Source organism: Galendromus occidentalis, unplaced genomic scaffold (genome assembly GCF_000255335.2).
Source record: "Galendromus occidentalis unplaced genomic scaffold, Mocc_1.1 scf7180000077526, whole genome shotgun sequence".
NCBI classification, from domain to species: Eukaryota; Metazoa; Arthropoda; class Arachnida; order Mesostigmata; family Phytoseiidae; genus Galendromus; species Galendromus occidentalis.
In genome coordinates, this window is record NW_003805514.1 from 464,736 (window position 1) to 487,413 (window position 22,678).

The following is a 22,678-nucleotide window of genomic DNA, read 5'->3' on the forward strand; positions in this document are numbered from 1 at the left end:
TTTCGGTGCGATTGATCTCTCCTCAGCACGGGATCGTTTTCAGAAAAAGCTGATAAGACGAATTGGAGCAGAATCAGAGGATAGCTTATCATCCCGATGATGAACTCCGATGTCTGTATGGGCTCGAGCTCATCCAAGCCTACAAATGCTGTGAGCAAGTAGCGATAGTAGACGAAAAGCTCGAATACCAATTCGAGCGCCCAGAATATCGCTACGAAAGCCGAGGTTGAAATTCCGTGGTTGCGATCTCTGACTTGAAGGATGAACACCATGAGAAAGCTCAAAACTCGCAGAAGGTCGGCGACGAAACCCGAGACACTCGGAGATTCAGCCATTAGGCCGTAGTAAGCGCCGTAGGAGTGGAGGAGAATTTGAGCACAGATCGTTGAGAGTTTCGCGATGTGGAGGATAGTGATCGGCAGAGCCTTGCCGGGCCATGTTCGTCGAAAATAATAATAAGTTATCCCACCGAATAGCGCGTAGAAACTTGGCACGAACACGAGCACTGTGTCTTCGAAGCACTCCGTAAAAACTGGTGGATTGTCACCCCACATATTTCGTCCGTCCCAGAGCGGACCCTCGCAGTAGCTTCCCGTCATGTTCCTGCCGTTCGGTGGATAGGCTACGTCAATAACGAAGAATTTCCGCGAACACGGCGCGGGATCAATCAGTCGATCGGATGAGGCGCCAACTCGTCCGTGGTCTCTCGAAGATCATAACACCTCGAACATGTAAACACCGACTCTGAGAACTTGAACGTGATCAATACATCGTCGTCGACTGCTGCCGGGACTATGTCTCACAATTGAGGAAGCTCAAAAGATAATTTCAAGACGCCCTTTGGGGAAGAGAAACAGACTCGGTGAAAAGGTCCCAACGGGGATTACACCACACTGCATCTCCAAAAGCGTGACAAGCAATTACAAGTCGCGTCTACCGGCAGGCTCCACTTCTCCGCCTCTCTCCCTGCGAGTCCGGTCCCGCTACAGCATCTTGTATGCCTCAAAACAAATTCATGAAGACGAATGAGGGTTAGTTCTCATAATTCGGGACAATCTCCGTGAACCCGTCTAATTGGTTTCGACGCTCTCGTTACATCTTGCTATTCAATATCTCTTAACTCCCGTCTCCAGGCTATGGAGCCTTGAAAAACTTCCGTGAAGCCGATTGTTCGAGGATACTTCGAATGGGCAAGCTCGCGGACTTAGAATCGGTGTAGCTCCGCAATCCATCCAATCTATCCCACAGAGATTTGGGGACACTAGGACCGCCGAGACTGGAATGCTTTTTCTGCGATATCTCTCAGATTCCGTTGCCTGCCTGCCTGCATCCTTCCACCAGGCCCGTTGTCTCTCTTGAAAGCTGATTGTTGAATGAGGGATTAGAGAGTACAATAAACAAGCACTCCAATATGCTTAAGGACTTGCGTCCCAAAGACGCGGACATTGTAGTCGAGTGCTCCGGATTACGTGTCCCTCGAAGTAGCGCACGTCGTTCTATTGTTCCGCTGTCTAATGTTTCAGATTGTCATGGACAAGTATTTCCCATATTCTCGAATGGAAGGAATGAGAGTCTCCGGGAGCCACACGAACGATTGATTCGCTCCAGCACAGTCAGGGTCGCCGCTGTAATCATTTGAGCTCCCGACAGATCCCTCCCGAGAGTCGAGTTCCTCCACGGAGCTCCTCAACACCTTCGGGAGGACTCGTTGTTTCGCGAACCGGGTCCTCTCGACCATCTTTGCGGGTCACCGAGCGATTCTCTATCCCATAAATGTGCTTCTGTTCCGCTAGCGACGCCTTCCTCGAATAGAGAAGGAAAACTCGACGCCCTGCGATAAACCTGCGGCGCATTCTATCCCGGAGTCAAAGAGAACAATCATTAGTCGTTTCCGAACGCTTTGAATTTATTTCCTTTCCTAATCTCCCTCAATTTAGAATCCAGTATCCGACTTTGTTAATTCCTCAAGCTCAAACAGTTTTAGGTTTTGGTACAAGATTCCACACTATCTATTTCATTCGCCGTACAAAACATCACAGAGCCCGCGACAGCTGCTGCCGGTGTAGCGCGCCGGAAAATATACATTCCAGAAAGGAGCGCTTTTCGCATAATCTGCGAGACGGAGAAGAGCGGCTCAGTTACACAGAGACGGATTCTAGAACCTCAAGCCTGCTCCTTGTTGATTCGAGGCGGGGTTGAACTACCCCATTGAACACGACGACCCCAGCAGTATGGGTCAAACCGAAATTCACCTCTTCCTTTACCGGTCGATATCCGGGAGAAATAAAGTCTCTCGCATCAGGCTTCCGTATGCTCGAGGTCGAGCTGTCCCAGACACCGGACTCGAGTCACCGCTCTCGGCAGTAGACTGACTATATTTTACTCAAGACTGCCTAGCTCACTACGATCCCGACCCTTTCCTCGGTCGTGGTATACTACATTATGTATCCACCGGGAAGCTAACTAGAATAAATAGATAGAACACCTATTCTCTCAGAGGTCAATCAGTATAACAGAACATTTTGTACAAAAGCTTTCCAACCAGCAGTAGCTCCGAACGCAGAGCACGGAGACTTGACAGGAGCGATTTCACTCGTGATCGCTCAAGTCGTTCGAACTGCAACAGCCGCACGAAGAAGCCTGCGGAGGGAGGAGATGAATTTCAGGGAACCTAGTCCTCGTCGGGGATGAGAAACGCCAAAGAAACGATCAGTCGTACTTACCTGAGTACTGCTACAAGAAGACAATTTCCTCGTGCGGTTGTTCTCTCCCTGCGGACTTCTGTGCTCAGGCGTATTGCGACTGCTGTCGACACCTTCATCGTCTGAAATTCGGGATTCAGGATTCCGACGATTCAGATCCGACACTTCGTGGTTCCGGTCGCCGGTAACCGGAGATGTTTCCACTCGTCTCGTGACGGTGACCCGAGCCGAAATGACAAACTGGGTAGACGGAGGAGTCGTTGCCGTCTGGAGCCCTCCATCGACCGTCTGGTTGTTGTTGTCGGCTCGTGTCTCCATAGCATTCGGATTGAGGTCTTCGACACGAACGATCGCCGGCATCTCGAAGCGATGGTAGAAGTAAACCATCGAATGCTGCGGGGAGAAATCTAGATGTTTGAATCTTCTTCGGGACGAAGATCGCTTGATCCATCCGAAAAACCTGAGGCCCTCAAGAAGCGAGGACTCCAGACTCACCATGATGAAGAAAAGCGAAGTGAGGAGAGCCAGGCCGCTGAATTGACCGTTGAAGCGGTAGTCGTAAGCGTAGAAGGCGAAATGATACAGGTAGAAAAATCTGAAAGATATCATATTCATCTGCGTTACGAACACGATGCACGCGGAGGTCCGTCGAGAACAGCGACTAGCAGAAGCGCCCAGCCCTTCACTCGGGCGGTCCTGAGATGGATTACGACTACACAGCATTCCGGAGTGAGCTACGAGCGCCGTATGCAAAATATGTATTGAAATTCCCCGCAACAAGTTGACACTCCCCATGTCACAGAAAATCTCTTCTTTTTTTTGGTCGCTCAAAAAGTCCTCAAAAAGAGAATCTATGCTATTCGGGGGAACCGATGAGAGCCTCGTAGAGCGCACTGGTCCCGCCATTCCGCCGCAGCCCGTGTCATTTCAAATTATTGTTTAAGCTCAGCTGTCCTGGGGCCCTTTGAGATGTCCCAAAAGAGGACGACTATCTTGGCTCCTTGGTTCTCTTTGTGAGCTTATCTCGCTGATTTGAATCGAGTTATCATCGATACCAGATATCGACACAGAGACGAACCGAGAATAGATTGAGGCTTTTGTTGACCGAGAAATATCAGGTTCTTGCGCGTTTTCCTGTAAAATTCCCCGCTGTCGGACAGAAGACTGCGATGCGTATCACCGCTCATGGTTCTCACCTTGGCCAGTGTTTCTTCGAGATGGAAGTGTGGCAGCAGACAGCGTCGTAATGATCGGCCAACCAGACAATAAAAATTATGCCGAACGCAATCGTCGAGTCATTGAAGAATTCACTCATGATTGCCTCCATGCCGACGAGCGCGAGAATGACGGTGAAAAGCGGCGCCGTGCGGAAACTTCGACCGGAATTGAATTCCAAGAGGTGCAGCACGTCAACTGGAACGAAAAACGAACGATTTATCATCTCGACGATCTGGTTTTGATTCATCATACCCTGGTGATGCCGGAACGGCCTGAAGTCGAGAGCGAGAGCTCAAATGTGGATGGGCGCTGACGATTTCCTCGATGCGCGCAATCGTGCCCCGTCGACTTAGTCGACCAAACTCGCTCTAGGCTCTCGGCTGAAGATGTTCAACCAGATAGCAGCGAAAGAAACGAAGCAGCACAATCAATGAAGCCTTAAGCATGCTCTTTATTGAGCTCATTTCGATCGGAAACAACCAGCGAGGGGCTGCGTATATCCCCCTCGTCGCGGAGGGGGTGACAGATGGGGATGCATGAGGGAGGGGTCTATGCGACCGGCAAACGCGACCAAGAACAGAGGGGAACAATCGGGCTTGAATGAACAAAAGCCTATTATTACAAGCGAGCAGCCAAGGCTGGTTCGCTGGCGGGTTAGATGACTGGCTGGTGCCGTTGCTTTCGCTGCTTCGACGCTGTCCACTGCGACAACCATCACCGCCACCGACCTCCAACAGTACGACCCTAGCCACTGCCCATATGCTGGCCGACTGTCGCTAATCCCGACTTGATTAAAAACAGTCGGCCCAACAACCCCCTGCCCCGGACCGTCGGTCCGGCCGGCGGAGCGAACGCCCGCCCACCCGACCGGCCGCTCGGCCTAATTCTTGCCCCAAAAGATTACGGCGAACAGCGGGCGGGCGCGCGTTCGGTCACAGACCCGAAAGAATCAACAACAGCAACTTGAACAACGAAAGGCCTGACTTCCTCATTTCAGCATCTCCCATAATCCTTCCGTCCAAGAATTTGCCCCGAAATCGCACCGTCGTGAGACATTCGGCTGGGCCATGGTCGCGCCCAGGTCAGAGCAGCTTGCGAACGGATCTTTTCGAGCATATTGGTCGAATGTGACGGGAAGGTGATCGAAGCCTCCCGAGATTCACCGCAGAGGTTTTCGAGTCAACCGATCTCCCTCCATTTTACCCTTCCCGAACGCCGCGAACAGGTGACACCGGGCTAGTCGTGCCATTCGACTGGAAGCTTCTATCCGAATTCGGAAACGCGGATTCTCTCGAGTTGGAACGCGATAATCTCATACGTCAAAGGACGAATCACGTTCGACCACGCAGAGCTCGGACAGGACGGAGAACAAGAAGCGGAGGCAGAAGTTTTCCTCGCTCTCGGCTTGAAGCGAACGCGATGGATGAGCGACGATTATAGGTCGAGAAGGAGAACTCGAGTAGCACAACGTGGCTGCGACGACCCACCCCGGCGTCTGGACGAGAACGATTATGCTGAGTCATTAGTCAATTAAAAGCGAAAGCACAAATCCTCGATGTTTTTTCCGAGCGAGATCACTCTGCTCTCAAGTTCGTTCTCCGTCTCTTATCTCTCCTACCACGATCTCCGCCCAATCCCAGCCATCTGCGAACTTCGCATCGCCCGCCGATTCCATCCACCATCATACGATAGTGTGGATCCCCCATCCATGTCTACATCGCTTGCTGATCCGACCGCTATCGAACATCTTCTCTGAAACCATTGCCGAAACGACGGAATGCAGCAGAGCCGAAGAATGGATTGCGAATCGACGGTTTCCTCGTCGGCTCATATTCTGGAAAATCCATCTGATAAGCGAGCGCATGAGGAAAAAACAAATCAGAGTGATGCGCCATTGCCTCGTTGGTACGCTTGAGTCCCCAGCACTCGTCGTTAAATCTAGCGACATTCGATCGGACAGATATCACCATCCGAATGGAAGAAGTTTCTTATGTAGAAGGATGTTGTCCGGTATAAGAGAGACCACTCTGTAGCCGGACGAAAAACCGCCAAGAAACAGCTTCATGCTACAGCCTTGTTGAGATCCGATCACTTGATTCGACTGCGCGCTTGGCTGCAAGAAGCGGATATTGCCTTGTGTCTTGCCCTCATTAAGATGACATCCGGTGGCGACAGAAGACACATCATCGAAGCCGCCGCCTATCGGCAAGCGCCATATAGTAGTCCGCGAGAGTTTCTCATCACAAGTCTCGGTCCGCTCTTAATTGGATTTTTTTCTCCAATCCGAGGCAATCGGGCAAAGTCTCTTAGGAGGTGACCACGACGCTGATACGGTCCCGGATCAATATCAACACCGAGACAGAGCTTGCGGCGGCGACGAAAAAAACCCCACCCGAGCGTGTTGACCCGCCTCGTCGATGTAGTTGACACTCACTCGGCAACTGACAGCGGAGGTTGAAGCAAAACAAATAGCTTGTGGTCTCCTCGTTAGTAATCGCAGCACTTCCCCACACTGCTTGCTCACGACCATGCCGGAGCCCTTGAACGAGCGGTGAGGAATGCACGGATACAATGCACGCCGAACGGAATCTCGATGAATCGGGGACTACCCCTATAACCTATATGTATCCCTTGGAAAATGTATGACGGAAGCGAATGAACCGGTATCGAGCTGCTACACCCTATACCCCACTTCCACTCTCAGATCATCCTCCGGGTGACAGAAACATTGATCAACTGACGCGTGGTCCCACCCATCCTCGCCAATGGCCGCCCACTGACCTTCCTAATGCGCATGGTCAAGCGGATAGAGCCTAATCCTGACGGACGCCAGATTATCCGTTTGTTGGACTTCTGAGATTTACTCGCCGAAGCCGGCTCCGAGCCGGGTGGAGAACTACCGAATCTTATCGAGCCACCGCCTGTCACAAGGGTTCAGAGGGGCTCTGATATTAATACAGTCACGTGAGGGTGAACAACAAATTGCCAGAGACGTGGTCCGCGTGCTAACGACGAGTGCTAATTCCTCCTCGTCCGCTTGGTCGCCATCGCAAGTTTTCACATCCCTTCTTGGATCACTCGTTCTTGTGTCTACGTGCGAGCACCGAAGCGTGCGAGAGCGCGGACGCACAGATAGATGTATATATCTACGCTCTGCGCTAGATGCGGAGACACTCTTTCACTCACTTCACTCTAAAAGCCAAGTTGGCAGTCTAACCGTCGAGACAGAGGAACGCAACTTGAATATTCAGGCCTTCAATGCGCACAGAACGCGAAATCAGCTAATTCCTTTGGAAGCAATTGACGTCGATGGGGTTCAATAGACCAGGGGCGTATACAGCTCTGGGCTGAATACTCACCGATTAATGCGAATATCTGGTGGTGTGTGTATCGCATGAGCATCGATATCGAAAGTGTCTGAAAACAACAAAAGAATCAATTTTCGATTCTAACCTATCATCTTCGAATAATTTTGAATCCACCCCTCAGAATGGCGAGCGCTCGTTCTCTTCGGAGGAAGATCCACGCTCTTTTCGCCGTGGAGAATTCTCGAGACGGCGCCATGGCCTTCAGGCGGTATTGTTGTGGTCGTTGATCTCGATCTGATGATCAACGGACGCTTGCGTAGAACAGTGGAGTCTACTCACAAAAACAAGCATGACTACAGCAGCTGTGATGTAGCTCGTGTGCGTCGTTCCCATGGAGACGAATCGGAAGTGCTCTCCAGTAATAGCGTTCTTGACGTAGCCTTTATTATTTTCTTTTTCGGCCAGTCTCTTCACCGATCCCATCAGCAAATCGTTGTAGCCCACGAGGTTGCGCAGCAAAAATCGCGAAAGCGCATCCCCGAAACACTGATTCACCTCGGGTCCTGTAAAACGGGAGGGCATAAACTCCGAGCTGCAGTAGTTTCAGGATCATCCCATCGATGACGAATTGCGATCCGATGATGAACGCGGTCGAGTTTCTCTCCTTTGCATGAGACGTCTTTCTGAGAGGTACTCACTCAGGGTCACGAGATGCACAGGAACCTTGAGACGATTGCGAGCGGCTGGAGTCAATCTCAGCATTCCGTAATCTAAACTGTATTCTACAATTGTTTCTTTCGACGGCCATACCACTCGACGGTATTTCTCGAATTCGACGAACGTCATCCGCATTTCGGTCTCTTCCGAGAAGTTCCCTTTCAGGGATCCAAGGAGAACCGAGCGATTTCCGAGACCGATCAAATCCTGAAACACACAAGAATTGAGTTCTCATTCCTATGCCTGCGCCGCCAGGCATTCTGTGTGTGCGGGTTCCGCCGATAGTATTCTATGAAGCAAACACCATACATCCTACTACAACACATTCCACTGTACAATTGGTTTCGGAAATTCAGCTCATCTCGCTGGGATTTCCGAGAAGAACTCACTCGAGGTATCGAGGGGTTTGAGGGCTGTTTTTTTGTGGTCCGCTCCTCCCCGGAGATGGCACTCTTGATCGCTTTACTGAATGAAAACAGATAATCTTCTGACTTCTTCTCGTGCATGATATTCTCGACCTCCGATAATCTGCGGAAGTAAGAAAATACATTTTATCATTCTCACAATTAGACGAGTTTTCCGGGACATATGAGTGAGCGTTGGGTCATAGGTGCTATCTCCGCCCTCGATATTACTCACTTGAAATGACTTAAACCGAGATTATGCTGTACAGCGAGCTCTTTGAGATAACTTCTCTCTAGAGTATGCGGCTCTTCCGCGGCCCCCTGAAGGACTTCTACCCGGAGAATTCCGTCATGAGGCCATTGATGACTGATGTGATCCAGACACACGATGGGGCTTTTCACGAATGCTACATGCATATAAGTCAGAGTGGCGAAGCAGAGGAGAGCCTGGAAAACGATGCTCGATATAAAGCTCGATATCCCGTCACGGGGTCGAGTGACTTCGCGCATGGGGCGGACCAGCGACCCGAATCGAGTCCATTGGGGGTTTGGGTCGGAGCGGGTGAATCGGGAGACGCAGAACGAGTGCAGGAAAATTCAGAAAATCTAGAAATTGTTCTAAGGTCTCAAGCGCGGGAGAGAAATCAAATTGTGATTCCAGAGATCCTCTCAGAGGGATTTCAACTCACCAAGAATAATAAACTATATTCGATAGCCATTCTGGCTCTGTGCGGCACTTCGCGACAGTAACATTGGCTCAGTTTGACGAAGATCGCATGGCAGAACCTGTCCCGGACTGTCAGTACAGTCGATGCATTGTAGTTGTACTGAAAGTGCAGCATGTGCAGTATGCTCTGCTGCTGCTGTTGCTGCTGACGCCGACCATCTTGAGTATTGCCACTCATCTTGGCAATTCTGTAACGGAGATGTCCATCCGGACGGACAGAATTATTTGAGAGTCGATATCGACTTCTTCGTCGAGAAAACAACTTGGACTGCCGGACTGATTGGCTGCTCAGGATCAATCGTTTCGTCTCGCTGTCGCTCTGTATGTTGAATATGTCACTGTGAATCTGTGAATGAGGGTCCCCTCACCCATTACACTGTACGATTCTCGGACTTGAATGCGTTTCGAAATGCGGCGATCGTGACCTTTGCATGCGAGATCTTCTTATAAATCAGCGGAATTCCTAGAGGCTGTGCGCAGGCATACTTAGAATTAACAGCCGAGAGTATAAATTTCTAGCGAGCGAGCGAATGGCTCATTGCGAATTGAATCCAAGAGCCTTGATCGAGTCCATGATCCGCCGATCTGCTCTCGGGACTTGCGTAAACTCAGCTGAACGAGCCGAGTGGGAAGAGGACGCTTCAAACTCAAGCCTGTTCCTGAACATTGTATGGATGGTGCAAAACACTCACGGATGGGTCAGCTGTCGTCTTCGGAATCGAGAATTCTCTAGCCGCGATCAGACAGAAACCATCTGAAGCCTCTCTTCGATCCGCCGAACTTCCTGAAAAAGATTGCTCGGGTCATTCCCTTGAAATCGAATCGATCTTCTCGAGTGAAAGAGAAACCTCGCACTTTTCAGCGTCTCAGGCATTCCACAGTCGAGCATGCGTTGCTGGTGCGAATTACGAGGGATCATTGTCGGCGAAAAGCGAATACCAGCGGTAACTCGATTGGATCTATTTTTCAAATGGAATGGGAGCATAAATTCTTGGCATCTTCGTGATGCTGCTAATGCCGGTTCGCGAAGAGGAAATAGAATGTACAAAAGTGAGGACGGAAAAGTGAAGGATTAGCCAGTAAACTAGCTATAAATGTATGCACTTTGAACCTGCAAGAATATGAATCAGACAGGAATTCAGGACACCGGGGTGTGCGGCAGACCGACGAGCTCCGCGCATTCTATTATGGGACAGGGGGAACAGAGGGCAGGTGACTACCCGATAATCAGTTTCCAGGCTCATTTCTCTCTGCCTCTGCCGAACGGACGAATCAGGCCGGACGATGCTAGGACATAGAAATGAATTCACCATGTGGACGACTGCATGCGAAACGGTCACTCACTCATTCACTCACGATTATCGAGAGCCGATACTCTCTGATGGACTCCGCAGGGCCTTCCTCCGCCTCCTCCGCTTTTATTCCTTGTCGTCGACGTCGCTATGCTCTATGTTATCGTCGAGATATAGCGGAATTCCGTCTATTTGAGGTTCTTTGATAACCACATGAGGTAGCCGACGGCCGCCACTAGAACCAGTGCCACTCTCCAGCCCGCCGCTACCAGGTACTCGTGACCGCAGAAAGGAGCTGACGATGGGTCGAATTCAATTGTTTTCGACAGAGGAGTGTCCCAGGACACCTGTTTCACAGCCCGTTTCTGGCACATATCGGAGTACACGACGGAGCACTGAGCGACGACGACAATTGCAGCGCCAGTATTGACAGCTTATGTCCTCCCGCCGCAGCTATTCGGTGCGGGGGTCGATTCCACATCACACTAGAACGAATAACACGTCAATCCCGTTCGTTTGCTCAGTTTCTCGGATAGAGATACGCGGATTGTCAGGGAGACAGATGGATGGACGACCGGATGATCAAGAAGCTCACAGACTGTCAGATCTACGAGCACTTTGAGAAACTGTCTGTTCTCAACAATTGTCGTGAGGTAGGAAGAGAGACCGACCGACCGACCGACGGAGAGACGAGAGACAGTCAAGGAGTCAGTCAGTCAAGAAGTGAGTCTGTCGATCTGCTGGATAGCCCTTCGGTCGATTACACTTGATGGAATCCTTTATCCCGGCAGATGCACTTAAATCCTTCGAAAGACGACACGGCAGCCATAAGAGCATTCCAAACCTCCACTGCAGATCCAGCCAGCAGCACACGATCGGAATGATAGACTTTCCATCGAGATGCCCTCTCTCGGCAACGCTTCTCTCTCGCAGCTCTGTGGATGATTCTCAGTGACGCTCCTCCTCGTGAACGCTCTCGACACTCTGGTCGTCGCTCCCTGCACTAGTCGACGACGCGAGAAGTTCCACAGATGTACCAGCAGCCGCGGCGGTTTCGATCGACGGAGACAACCGGAACACCGTGCATAGCGTTCACGAGCCTCTCTTGTCGAGTTTCTGACGTAGATCTAGAAGCAGACAGATGGACGGATTTATCGACCACTGACGCAGATCGGAGGGCTGAGAGACTCCGGCTGCTCATTAGAGCTGCGACTCACGGAGCGAGCTGGAGAAGAAAAGAATTCCCCACTGGCGTTCGATGCCACGCGGTGACCGAAATCTGCTTCTGGTAGCGGCATTAGAGAGAAAGTGGCGTGAGTGTCTGCAGCCGCGGGTCGACGGGCGAAAAACCCTCTTGCCACGTCACGCTAGTCGCAAGAAAAAAAGAACGGCATCTTTCGCCGAGAGTCGATCGAGCCGATCTGACTGGCTGACTGGCTGGCTGCACGCTTGGCTGCTCGGTCGGCCGGTCGGCGGTTGGATGACCGAACGGCCCGGCGCTTTTCTGGTTAGCAGCTTCCACGCTAGGGGCTTCGAAGCAATTTCATTCCTCTTCCTGAATTTTACGATGCTCCACGAGAGCAGGCTGAAGATAAGGCCCTGTGGTCAACATTCGCCTATACGCGCATATGATAGGATGACTTGTTCCTTCGATGCGGAGCGTTCGTACAGTTCAGCAGAACTGTCAACGCTTCGATAGACGCAATCAAGCATCAGATCAATATTCAAGCTCTTGTTTCGAGCTCGTGCTGTTGTTATTCACGGAGTCCTCCGATTGATTGAATCGACGTCAGCGACCAGCCTCATCCGCCGACGCTTCTAGAGCCCTTTGACGTCTTTCCAAATGAGAACTTCAACAATTGACTCGCATAGAAACGTCTCGCTCTGGAGGATTTCGTGGGACTTTCGTCTCCATGGAATGCCAATTTTCCCGAATCAGGGAGATGTTCTGTCTCTTGACCTCTCATCGACCCAGAGCTTATCATCGGCCGTCTTTAACTAGAGATACCTGATAGATGCTCGAACTGCGGACGGCTGGCCTTCCCGCCACCTCTCTAGTAGCTCCATGCAAGATTGACTCCAACCTCTCATTGGCTAGCAGGCCATCGGATTGCGGCATCAGTCGGTTCTGAGCCAGGCAATGTTCAAGCGATAGAGAAACTGTCTTCACGAAGCTCTTGTACACTCAGATGGAAAGTCCAGGGCAATACCGTCGAGCGACATTAGGTCAATGTGTAGCGATACGGATGCAAGCAGAGACGTCCCCTTTCTTTATCGGGTCACGGCGAAAAGAAAAGTACTTTCGGTACCAGCTCACATGAACTTTCTCTCACACATCTTTTTCTCGCAGAAAATGACCCGGTATCGGGTGAAGGCCAGTCAGAATATTACCATCCATCCGTTCGCCGGTCCGCGGCACAGCTTGCCTATCTGCCTGCTACATTGTAGTCTGCGCGGGAGATCGACCCCAGAAGGTGAACAAACCAGACCAGAAACTCCGAAAGCAGATACGCACCGACCGCTAGACATCACGTCTAAGGAAGGCGCTGGAGAACCGTTCGGATTCTGAATGCGGTTAAGCTCTTCCGAAGATGACAGAGCGTAGCACTGACGGAAATCGAAGTTCGCCAAGGTGGCTGTGCGGTCCGTCTTCTCGATATTGCCCTCATCGTTTTCCAACGCTGCCCGTTTGAACTATCATGACTCCGTGCAACCCGAAAGGGAGACATCGTTACGGCGCAGCTCCGAGACCTTCGAAATGTCATCACGTTTCAGAGGACTCTGTAGGATGTGGCATAACACCACGAAGCTCCGGCCATCGTTGGCCATTCCAGAGGCCGTCAGGAAGACCGTGTAAGCGACAGATTCTGTTTCGATAACGGTGTGCATGCGGAACGACAAGAGAAAAACTTGGAAGGATTTCAGCTGGACCTAGATTCGATATACGGTAGTCGAGAACGCACTTCGGAGATTTATCTTCTGTTTGTCGATATGGAGCACCCAAATTCACGCACGGGCACGATAAGACCATTGATCAGAAGAATCATCGCAGGGACTGGAAAGGGACTCGCCCAATGGCATTAGCCGTCGCGGATCAAATCGATGCGTCCTAATCGTCCACGGAAACGAGGTTCTGTCCCGCAATGGCGGCTGATGGCGAAGGCAGGCGGCCAAAAAAGCAGGAACGAACGGAGGTGCTGAGGGCCCGAGACATCCGCACGGGTCGAAGCTCCATCGTCCAAACTCAGATATCGGGAAGAATGCGGTCTCTGTCTCGTTGCCGAGGAAGTCGAGCGATTGCCAGAGCCCGAGTCTTTCCTCGTTCAACGCTCCCGAGGACAGCAATAGAGGAGCTCAAGTGCGGCTCCTGTGGAAACCCGCTCGAGAGCTTATTTCATTCGGCAACGGCGAATTATTTATCCTTCGTAAGAGCTGTGTTAAGGACGACATGGGTAGAAGCCTCGCGTTTCCGTCTCCCGAAATAGGCCATAGCCTCGCTCTCCGCGCCGGGGTTCCGTGTGTTGCATGATGCGTGTTCGCACACCTACCGATACATCTGGAATCATCACAGCGATTGTCGAGAGTAATTCAAAGTGAGCGCGACTATCCGCAGGAGCCTGGCGTCGACCGACTCGCGGTCGAGGTCTATTGCGGTGATGGCCGTTGCAGCGGCTCTGATCCTCCCGCGGTCAGGGATTCCAGACACACAGAATATACTCAAGAATCGAAGAAAGAATAGCGGTAACCACGACCGGCAGCGAAACGATGGGAATCTTTCTTTCTGTGGATCGGTGACGTTAACACGAATCATCGAGAAGTCTTTTCCCCTCGAAGCCTCGTTTCCGCTTTTAGAACGCGTTCCAAGGCGGCATCAAAGCATACGACTCGATATCACCGCGAGAGCCGAGAGCCAAACAATCGACATTGAGCTTCTCGACGCCCTCTACGGAAATGAACTCGATCTTGCGAGCCGCTGCTTTTTAGGAACAGCGGAGTGATTCCAGGAGCTTAGTAGGTAGGTGAGTAGATGGAAATAGAAATGCTAAGGGAGAGCTTAGAGGCCTCCAGGGCCGCATCATGTACATGGGAAGGGCGACTTTCGCAATATTTCATTTTGCAGTTGCATGCGATCCTCATGAATGACATATCCAATCGCTCTCCTACCACGTTATACGTCGTATGTTCCCGATATACGAGCGGCTATCTCCACAAAAAATAGTACACACCCATCAGAGTCAGGAATATTGTTGAATATTCTCAATCAAAATTCGAGACTATCAGCAGATTGATTCCGGTCATGAGCGGAATGAATGCTCCCTTCAGCAGAATGTCTCGCGTCCCTCCCATACCGCATTGCAGGCGTTTAGCGTGATTGGTGCGATGATTAGAAGTTGCAGCAGTCACTTCTCCTACGACAATGTCATCGCATGATTATTAAGACTCACAATCAGTTAGCCGGCTTACCGAGCGACAATCGTAGGTCAAGGCTCGTGGAAGAACGCCATTGAGACAGCGGTACCTTGGAGAACTTTGCTCTTTTTCAGAAAATCTGCCGCATCTCCCGAGAAGTCTCTTCTGCTAGACACAAAGAGCGCGTATCCTTCCCGCGAATCTGGAGAATCGGAACGTATCTTTTTTCGCCAAGCAGCCCGGCCGAGCTCATGATTTCCACTGGAGAGTTGAGCCTCGCCGCGATTCGAACAAGCGATTTCCAACATGGGAATATCCTCAGACGCTTGTGATTGATGCCCCTGCATATTTCCCGGGAACGGAAACACTTCGTTCGTCACGGACTGAATTATTTTCCGATGGCGAATCGGAGTCTTGTTTATTTTCTGGCATGAGATTCGTCCAAGAGGCAGCGACACGATGCCGTCCGACAGCCGAAGGCAGCCGTCCCCGTGAATCTCCGAGTCGGTGTCGTGGAGCTGGTGTACGCTTCCCGGAGTGAATTGATCCACCGGCGTTTCTCTCTTTCTCTATCGTGGTGATCCGAAGGGAGCGCCTCCGTCCAGAATTGGTGACATTGACCTTTTCACGGCCGGCCACTCCGCAACTTCGGAGTCGCCCATCGAAAGTCGTATCGTGATCCCAGCGCCGAAGTTCCATCTTGACCGCTAGCTCGATTCGGAAGATACATACATACATATGTAGTATGAGACACGTCCCTCAGCGGCGGCTTCGCAATAGATCATTTTCGCTCGACGTCTATTTGAACGTCTCGATTGAGTATCCGCTTGTCGCGATCTCCGACGACCGTTGCCCATGATGATCGGCCGTCTCAAGAACAAATTCTGTTGGTTCCGAGATAAACAGTCCGATGGAAAGCAAAAATAAGCCAATGCCAATCGATAACGTGACCAGTTATCAGCGCATCATCGGTCTTGAACTTCACGCAGAATACCCTTCTGAAGGGAAGTCGGACGGGGACGAGCGGGCCCCGTTAGACCGGCAACGGATGCTGAATCCTAATTCGGAATTCCGAACGGTGATTAGACCGATTTTCATCGGCACACTTGGCCTCCTGAGTCTTGTTCCGATGTCCCGAAGGTTCCGGATCCTGAAGTGGTTCCAGAACCCGCTCCGATACGACTGAAATACCCCCGATGAACCTGATCGAATGTACCCGCTTCCGACATTGAACTGCGAAACGGGACAGCGCAACGCGAGACAATGCCATCTTTCGGCGTGTACGCGAAAAATGGAATTCCGGGTCTGACTGCATGGGAAATGTTCTGTGGAGGAATCTTCTGACCTATAAAGTGAAGAGCCGATCGAATCGAGGAGCGGCTCCAGGAGAGGTCATCACATCGGTCAAGGCATCCCTCAGAATGCGTTTGTTCCGTGATGGCAGGAGGAAAGCGAAAAGAATGAATGGCATATATATTTTCACGAGCGACGCAGGATGTAGTTCGCGACGAGCAACGTCAAAGAGAACAGCGTGAAATAACATCATCCAACACTTACATGATCATTCACAGCCCGTGGGCCGGAGTCGTTAGTTTAAGGGCGAAAAGACAAGGCTTTCGCCGTCAGCAGTGAGCATTGTTAGACCCCGGGAGATGTTTCTCCTGGCACTGTCACATTATCCGCGTGAGCATTCGGGCCCTTTTGTTTCGTGGAGCTAGGACGCGGTTAATTAGAAGTAAATTAAAGTTTGTCGTTCAAGAAGGCTATGCCGTGTGTTATGGCTCTTGCACGAAGCTCGTCATGCTCGCTTCACAGGACTCCGGCACGAATAGGTCGAACGTCCGATGCACTAGAAGAACACCGAAGCGTAAGTTCTTCGGAACTCCGACGCTTGAGTGCCTTCTCGGAGGGAACTCTGGTTCATGAAAGCGGCGCCTCAATCGACCGATTCGCCGATGGACGCCAGCCTCCGTATCCGATGCCCAACTGTCGGAAAACTTCTATGCAGAATCTCCGCGTTGGCGGAACAGCTGCATCGCGAATTATCGGAATCAGAACCGACGCGGCGGTCAACGGCGAAATATGTATGGCGCAAGTGCAAGACCTGTCGTTGCCGTCAGAAGTCGTTCTTCTGGAGCTTTCTGATCCGTTCTTATATAATGTCACGGAGTGAAGGACGTTGTCCGGAAGCACTTGTTTCGATATCGCCAGATCAGCCACAGCCGCACAGTGCGAGGATAGAGCAAACAGAGATGTACGTATGTATTGCGATACAATATGCAGCCAGATTATTGTTCCGAAGTCTTCGTTCGCCCGAGCTCCGAGAAAGGATTCCGTCGGGAAGAGCTCAGAAGCTCGTGTTCTCCGGCTCTGTGTCGGTGAGCATGGTCAGCTCGCGGATTCGGTTCGCTGGGAAGGGACGGGTGAACATCCCCAGAACATCATTTCTCGGCGCCGATCTTCGCTCTGACTGTTCGAAAACGAGCACTGCTTCATGATCCGCCATCCTTAACCAGACAGCACTCGATGATATCGAGCGAGAGCGCACATGTTCTGAACTCAGAACTTAACACGGTATTCGCATGGAAACGCAATCGTTGCGAGTTTCTGTTCACGAATGTCCGGTTGATTCGCTTCTCGCGACTGCGGATGTCGTCCGTCCTGATCATATTGACAGCGATAGAAATTTGAACGGGAAAATTTCCGGTTTCATGCTTCAAATTGAGGGAAGACTATCGAATGAAGATCTGGTCGCCAGTGACCCTGAAATTTCGTCGCTTCCGTCCCGAATGTTTTCCTCACACGCCGCCGTCTTCTCCCGCATTTTTTTTGCAGCTCAGTCTGACGGTTTCTCGTGGACTTTAACCGAGATCGACAGAATATTCAGAAATCAAACCATTCAATCCATTCCGGATCAGGAAACTGACGGCCTCGGCTGGCGCTCAAGCGCTAAATCTCTATCTTGTGAATCGAATCTCGTACCGTCGTTCGATTCGGTACTCGAAAGTGATCTCACCTCTTCTTCCGGAGTTACGAATGCAAGGGGTGGGAGCACTCAACAAAACAAAGGTGGATATCCACGTCGGTTTTGTTTTCGGAGAACTGGTGTAGGCGTAGTGTGAGAAGAGAGCTCGAGGTTCGAGCGCTCAGATCAATGGCACTTGAGAGCTTTACCCGCCGGATCCGTTCCTTTCAGATGGGCGGATAATTTCCGAAGTCCGTTGGTTTGTAGCTGACAAGCTAACCGTTTCACCGATAAGTCAGAACTCAATGTCACCGTTAGCAGCACCGACAGTCTCAGATAAGTAACATCATGGATGTGGCACTGCCGACATCCCCCGAATTTTCTGACTATGCCGTCAGAGGCGTCAGAAAAGTTCCTCGCTAGAAGATCGAAAAAGAAAGGAAGAAAGAAAGTCAACACACACTGTCCTCTTTCCCAAAAGTCTTCTTTCCGCAAGCCCCGCTCGCGCCACAGAGACGGTCGAAGTAACAGTGACGAGAACTGCTCCTGGAGGCGGTCTCTATAGGATAGATGCAAATGGAAGTGTTCAGAACATCAGGGACGAAAAATTCACCCGCACCAACTGTAGGCCGATGAACAGGGCAGGCTCAGCTAGGCCCTTCACGCACACATCACACCCAGGAGAACAAATCATCGCACCACGGTCGGAGAAGACGACATTTCAAGGGGAAGTGTTGGCGCTCTTTTCGAAAATATCCGCTCATTGGGCTTCTGAAAGGGCATGAGTTGACCCTTCTGTGAACTCATCGGCTCTCTGGGAGTGTAAGCAGGTCGGACTGGACTAAAGTCTAAGTTTTCCGCAGCGAGAATCGTTTTTGTGCATTCATAGAAAATCATAGCCAGGAGGATTTGAAGGCTTGTTTCGAAAAGCCCGCCCACTATGTCCCCATATGAAGTCCCCGCGTTGCCAGGCGGGACGGGGAGCACTCCGATCCGGGATTCATAGAGCGCTCTGAATACTCTGTGGGCTCTCACCTGGGCTCTGCCTCTCTCGGATTCTACTCCCTATCTTGATTTTCTCCTCCCTCCCATGGATCTGCTTGGATTTCCTCTGAGGGCTATTTCGCGAGGAAAGATATTCAGAAACACTCACCCTTTCGATGGAATATCTCCTCCAATGAAGAAACAGGAAACGGGAATTATCGCGAACAGCGAGAACAGTGAAGTAGGTCGGTATGGGACGAAGCTCGCACTTGATGAGTCTCTTCTACCAAAAAAGCTCATTTTGGTAACAGGAGAGTCGCTCAATGAAGATCTTTCCTGGACTCGTGAGTAGGTCCTGAGCGATCGGGATGAGCGCGAAGAGTGGCACTCTCGCGCTGCTCCGGAGTCCCTCCCTCATGACTTTTTCGCAGAATTCTGTCTGACTGGCTGTTCTCTGGCCGGCCTATCACTCGGTAGGGCTAACAGCTGCGAGCGAGATACTCCCCGCTCTGCCAATAACAGCTCAATTCCGAGGAGCAGGCTCGAATTGAGCTAAATTCAAAAACAAAGCTCAAACTGCCAGCGAGCACTGCAGGAGTTCTGGTGAGCTCCGGTGAGTCATCACCTCCGAAGAACAGAGATTAGACTTCATTCGAGATGGTCGCCAACGCGTCACTGTAGTTCGAGGGATATTTCACACTCTGTCGAGAATCTGTTTTTGAGTCGCAGTACGATCGCCATTTCCGCGAGATTCGTTCCTTCACAAAATCGAGCGAAGCTGTCGATGGAGTCAGATGGAGCCTCGATGAGCGGAAACAAGGAACTCACGAACGGGTCACGGAAATCGGTGAAAATCGAGGAAAGTTGAGAGAGGTCCAAGGAAGAGCTACCGTCGTGACCTCGCATGGTGGCGGCGCCAAGTGAATCATAATTGGTGAATTTTTCCCGGATAGAATATTTTCTGTGCCACAAAGAAAGTCGCTTCAGAAAGTTTTCCAGCTCCGACTCGATATCAGCGCAGCTTTATACCACTGAACGAGTCTCGCTGACCTGAAGAAACCACTCCGCGAAACCGCCTTAATCAGCCGTAGCGAGCATGGATTTTACGCCACAGACAGGGCACTCCCTCATGGACTCATTATCACTCGGAGTCATATGCCAATGAAGACGACATTCTAGGAACACAAAATCCTTCAGTGGAATCGCTCCCTGCATCGATGGGGGGGGGCGAACAGAGAGACTCGATCGTATATTTCCGGAATAAAAAAAATAATTCGCCGCCTCGAGTACAATCAATTTCCGAGATCAATCGAGATAATCAGCCGCTCCCATTTCTCCGGCCGGCATGCTTCGTCTGTGAAAAGAGATTGGACTCAGCTTCTTTCTGCTGGCCCGTTCGACTACCATTTCAATTACGATCGAGGGGCGACAATCTTCTCAAGAGATTGGGTCTCATGCTCAGAAACTCCAGCTTCGGGTGGTGTGGAGTGGCATCCTTAGTCCAGAATATCCGAGGGCATGGATCTAGCTTGAAAGCCCAGCGCAAAATAGCCGATGCACGTCACGTTCTGGACTTCAGAATCGAGACCTCGGAATCAGGCCATCCTCCAGGGATCTGTGATCAGTTATCACTCGGGGCTTGCCGGACTATGAATGGAGATTTGGTTCGACGAAATGAAGAATTGGCGATCAGGACGCTGACAGCATGCACATGGATTCGGAGATTCAAGGAGACGTCTGCCTGGATATCAACGCGGTATCAGAGCCCTGTTATCTATCAAATAACTAAGCTGGGACCCTGGAGAACGGCTGCCTACTCTCTCCATATTACATCTATGTTCGGAAGCCATGATTTCTTGTACTAGAGAGCCTACAGCGCCTTGGCAGCCTCAGTGACGATGAGTTGGGTTTTAGTGCCACTTGTGTAAGCTCCGACGACATGGTCAGGCTTGATACATAGGGCGATAGCCACAATAGATAAATCCATACTTACGTACCAGGTGGGATGCTTTGATGACTCCCTTCGATGAGCAAGCACCTCCGAGGATCCAAGTCAAGCTCCAACCCCTATAGAGGGAGAAGGCTCGATGTGTATTCTATAAGATGAAGTCCGGTATTCGAATCCGAGCTTTCTTACCCATCTTGTCTGAAGAGAAGATGGAATAGTGGAACGGGTAGGGTCGAGTGTCGACGAAAGGACAGTTTCCGCCACCAGGGACCCCTCAGGGGGAACGCGGAATGAACCAGGTCGCCCCACGAGGAATAAACAAATTGTGCTGAGGATCCTCGGAGTCTTCCTCATCACTCATTACGCAAAGTCTAGATCTCGCGAAGGCATTCGATTGTCTCGATCACTCCATTCTCCAGCGCACCCTTGCTTCCCGTGGCACGTGTAGCCGGTCTCTTGCCTGGTTCGACTCATACATTCCGCTCGCAGAATTGGAGTGTTTCCCTCAAGCTCTCCCTCTGATCCATACGAACTGCATTCTGGGGTCCCATAAGGCTCGGTCCTAGGTACCTAGCTCTTCCTCATGTTCCTAAATTCACCCCTCGACAGACCTTACTCCTTCTCGAGCGAGCTCTCCATCTTCTCTCTTGCGAATGAGACCTTAGTCCTCTTTCGGATTGGTCGAAGCAATGTCTCGGCGAATATAATGGCGGAGAATAAATTCCTGCAGGAGATTATGTCCATGTATCATCTTCTCCGTCTTCGTGTGGATGTCCCTAAGATCAAGGCACTTTACTTTCATCCTCCTCGGTCAGCCCAGTTGGTTTCGGACTATTCGATAGTGTTCGATGCTCTCTCGGTCCCGCTCCCCGTTCGGAAATACTGTGATCGGTCCCGGTAATGCTCTCGACTCATCTCTCTTGAAAACCCCACCGTGCCTGTCTCAGCACTACGTTTCCTTCGATGGTTTTCTGCATGCATCGCCTTCGTAGGCCCTGCTTCCCACGCGCTCTGCTGTTCAAGGTCCTCAAAGCCTTTATTTACGGTTCTGTGTCGTACTGCCTCCCGGTAAGGGGTGTACCGACGGATGCCTCCACTTCAACATCGATCCGTGAGCCTTCGAAGATTGGTCTGACTCTCACGTCTCTCAGTCGTTCGTTGCATATTCTCTCTCGGTCCCCGTCGGCGCCGTCGGCCTCTAATGATTTCGCACAGCCCGCCTAGCTTTCCTGTGTGTTCATCGCCCTCAGCTCTCCCCTCTTGCATTATCCTCTGCCTTCTCTGAATCCGCCAGACCATCTGGGATACTGCTCATCGAATGCTCGTTTCTTCTCATGAAAAGTCTTGGACTGTTCCATCTCATCCAAAAACCATGCCCCCCCAAAATACTTCTTCCGTGATGCATGAGTACAGGGTGCGTCATCATTTTAGACCTCTGCCCCCCCCCCAGAAAGAATCCTGGAAACGCTACTGAGCCCATGTACTGCGAAACTGCGGCTCCACGTCCAGGAACGCGATTTCCTCGTCTTAAAACGAGGAAATTGCCGAATGACTATGGGATAAATTCATTCGAGTTTGGAACTCATCACGATCCCGGATTCTTCCGTTGAGGTGTCATAGTGGAAGCCTTCCATATTGCCTTTCTATCGCCTTGCTAACACAGGGTTTTCGAGAACCAATAGGCAACGACTCCTGGAATACCTCTCGATCTTGACGGCCAAAGTCAACTTTCTAGGGAGAATGTGGGGAACGAGGCGTCCGAACTCTACAAAACACCCCGAGGAGAGATCGAGGAAACGCTGATTACTCCACCAAAGTCCGGAGGATATGGAGATCTTTCGCGTTCTGCGACCCCTCGGTTTCGCGGCGGCCCACGCTCTGCGTCTCTCGAAGAGGGGCGCAAGGAAAACCTATCGCCAGGCGTGAGGGCGTCTCTCGAAAATGTTATTTCCGTAACCGGCAGTCGCCCAGCCGAGGGTGTGGATCCGCGGTGTGGATCCCCG

General features: G+C 51.2%; 2 protein-coding genes across 2 annotated transcripts; both read right to left on the reverse strand.

The window, feature by feature from the left end:
* Nucleotides 1-22: 22 nt before the first annotated feature.
* On the reverse strand, nucleotides 23-625 carry LOC108864860 (multidrug resistance-associated protein 1-like). Its single transcript, XM_018641212.1, has 2 exons — nucleotides 144-625; nucleotides 23-49 (listed from the first exon to the last, which is right to left on the reverse strand). Exons 1-2 carry the CDS (start codon nucleotides 597-599, stop codon nucleotides 23-25), a joined length of 483 nt encoding a protein of 160 aa, XP_018496728.1. The 5' UTR covers nucleotides 600-625.
* A 1,275-nt stretch (nucleotides 626-1,900) lies between these two features.
* On the reverse strand, nucleotides 1,901-10,644 carry LOC100902089 (membralin). Its single transcript, XM_003747893.2, has 12 exons — nucleotides 10,433-10,644; nucleotides 9,769-9,860; nucleotides 9,039-9,264; nucleotides 8,585-8,796; nucleotides 8,335-8,473; nucleotides 7,927-8,152; nucleotides 7,568-7,791; nucleotides 7,280-7,337; nucleotides 3,899-4,115; nucleotides 3,198-3,297; nucleotides 2,724-3,095; nucleotides 1,901-2,640 (listed from the first exon to the last, which is right to left on the reverse strand). The coding sequence occupies exons 3-12, from the start codon at nucleotides 9,252-9,254 to the stop codon at nucleotides 2,590-2,592; spliced, it is 1,815 nt and encodes a 604-aa protein (XP_003747941.1). The 5' UTR covers nucleotides 9,255-9,264; nucleotides 9,769-9,860; nucleotides 10,433-10,644; the 3' UTR covers nucleotides 1,901-2,589.
* Nucleotides 10,645-22,678: the final 12,034 nt, after the last annotated feature.

Coding starts and splice junctions, on each gene's coding strand:
- LOC108864860 (XM_018641212.1), bottom strand. CDS start 599: ATGACGGGAAGCTACTGCGAGGGTCCGCTCTGGGACGGACGAAATATG. Junction 50..143: donor GCTACTTGCTCACAGCATTT/GTAGGCTTGGAT, acceptor TCGTCTTATCAG/CTTTTTCTGAAAACGATCCC.
- LOC100902089 (XM_003747893.2), bottom strand. CDS start 9,254: ATGAGTGGCAATACTCAAGATGGTCGGCGTCAGCAGCAACAGCAGCAG. Junction 8,474..8,584: donor CTCGGTTTAAGTCATTTCAA/GTGAGTAATATC, acceptor TTACTTCCGCAG/ATTATCGGAGGTCGAGAATA. Junction 3,096..3,197: donor CTTCGCTTTTCTTCATCATG/GTGAGTCTGGAG, acceptor TTCTCCCCGCAG/CATTCGATGGTTTACTTCTA.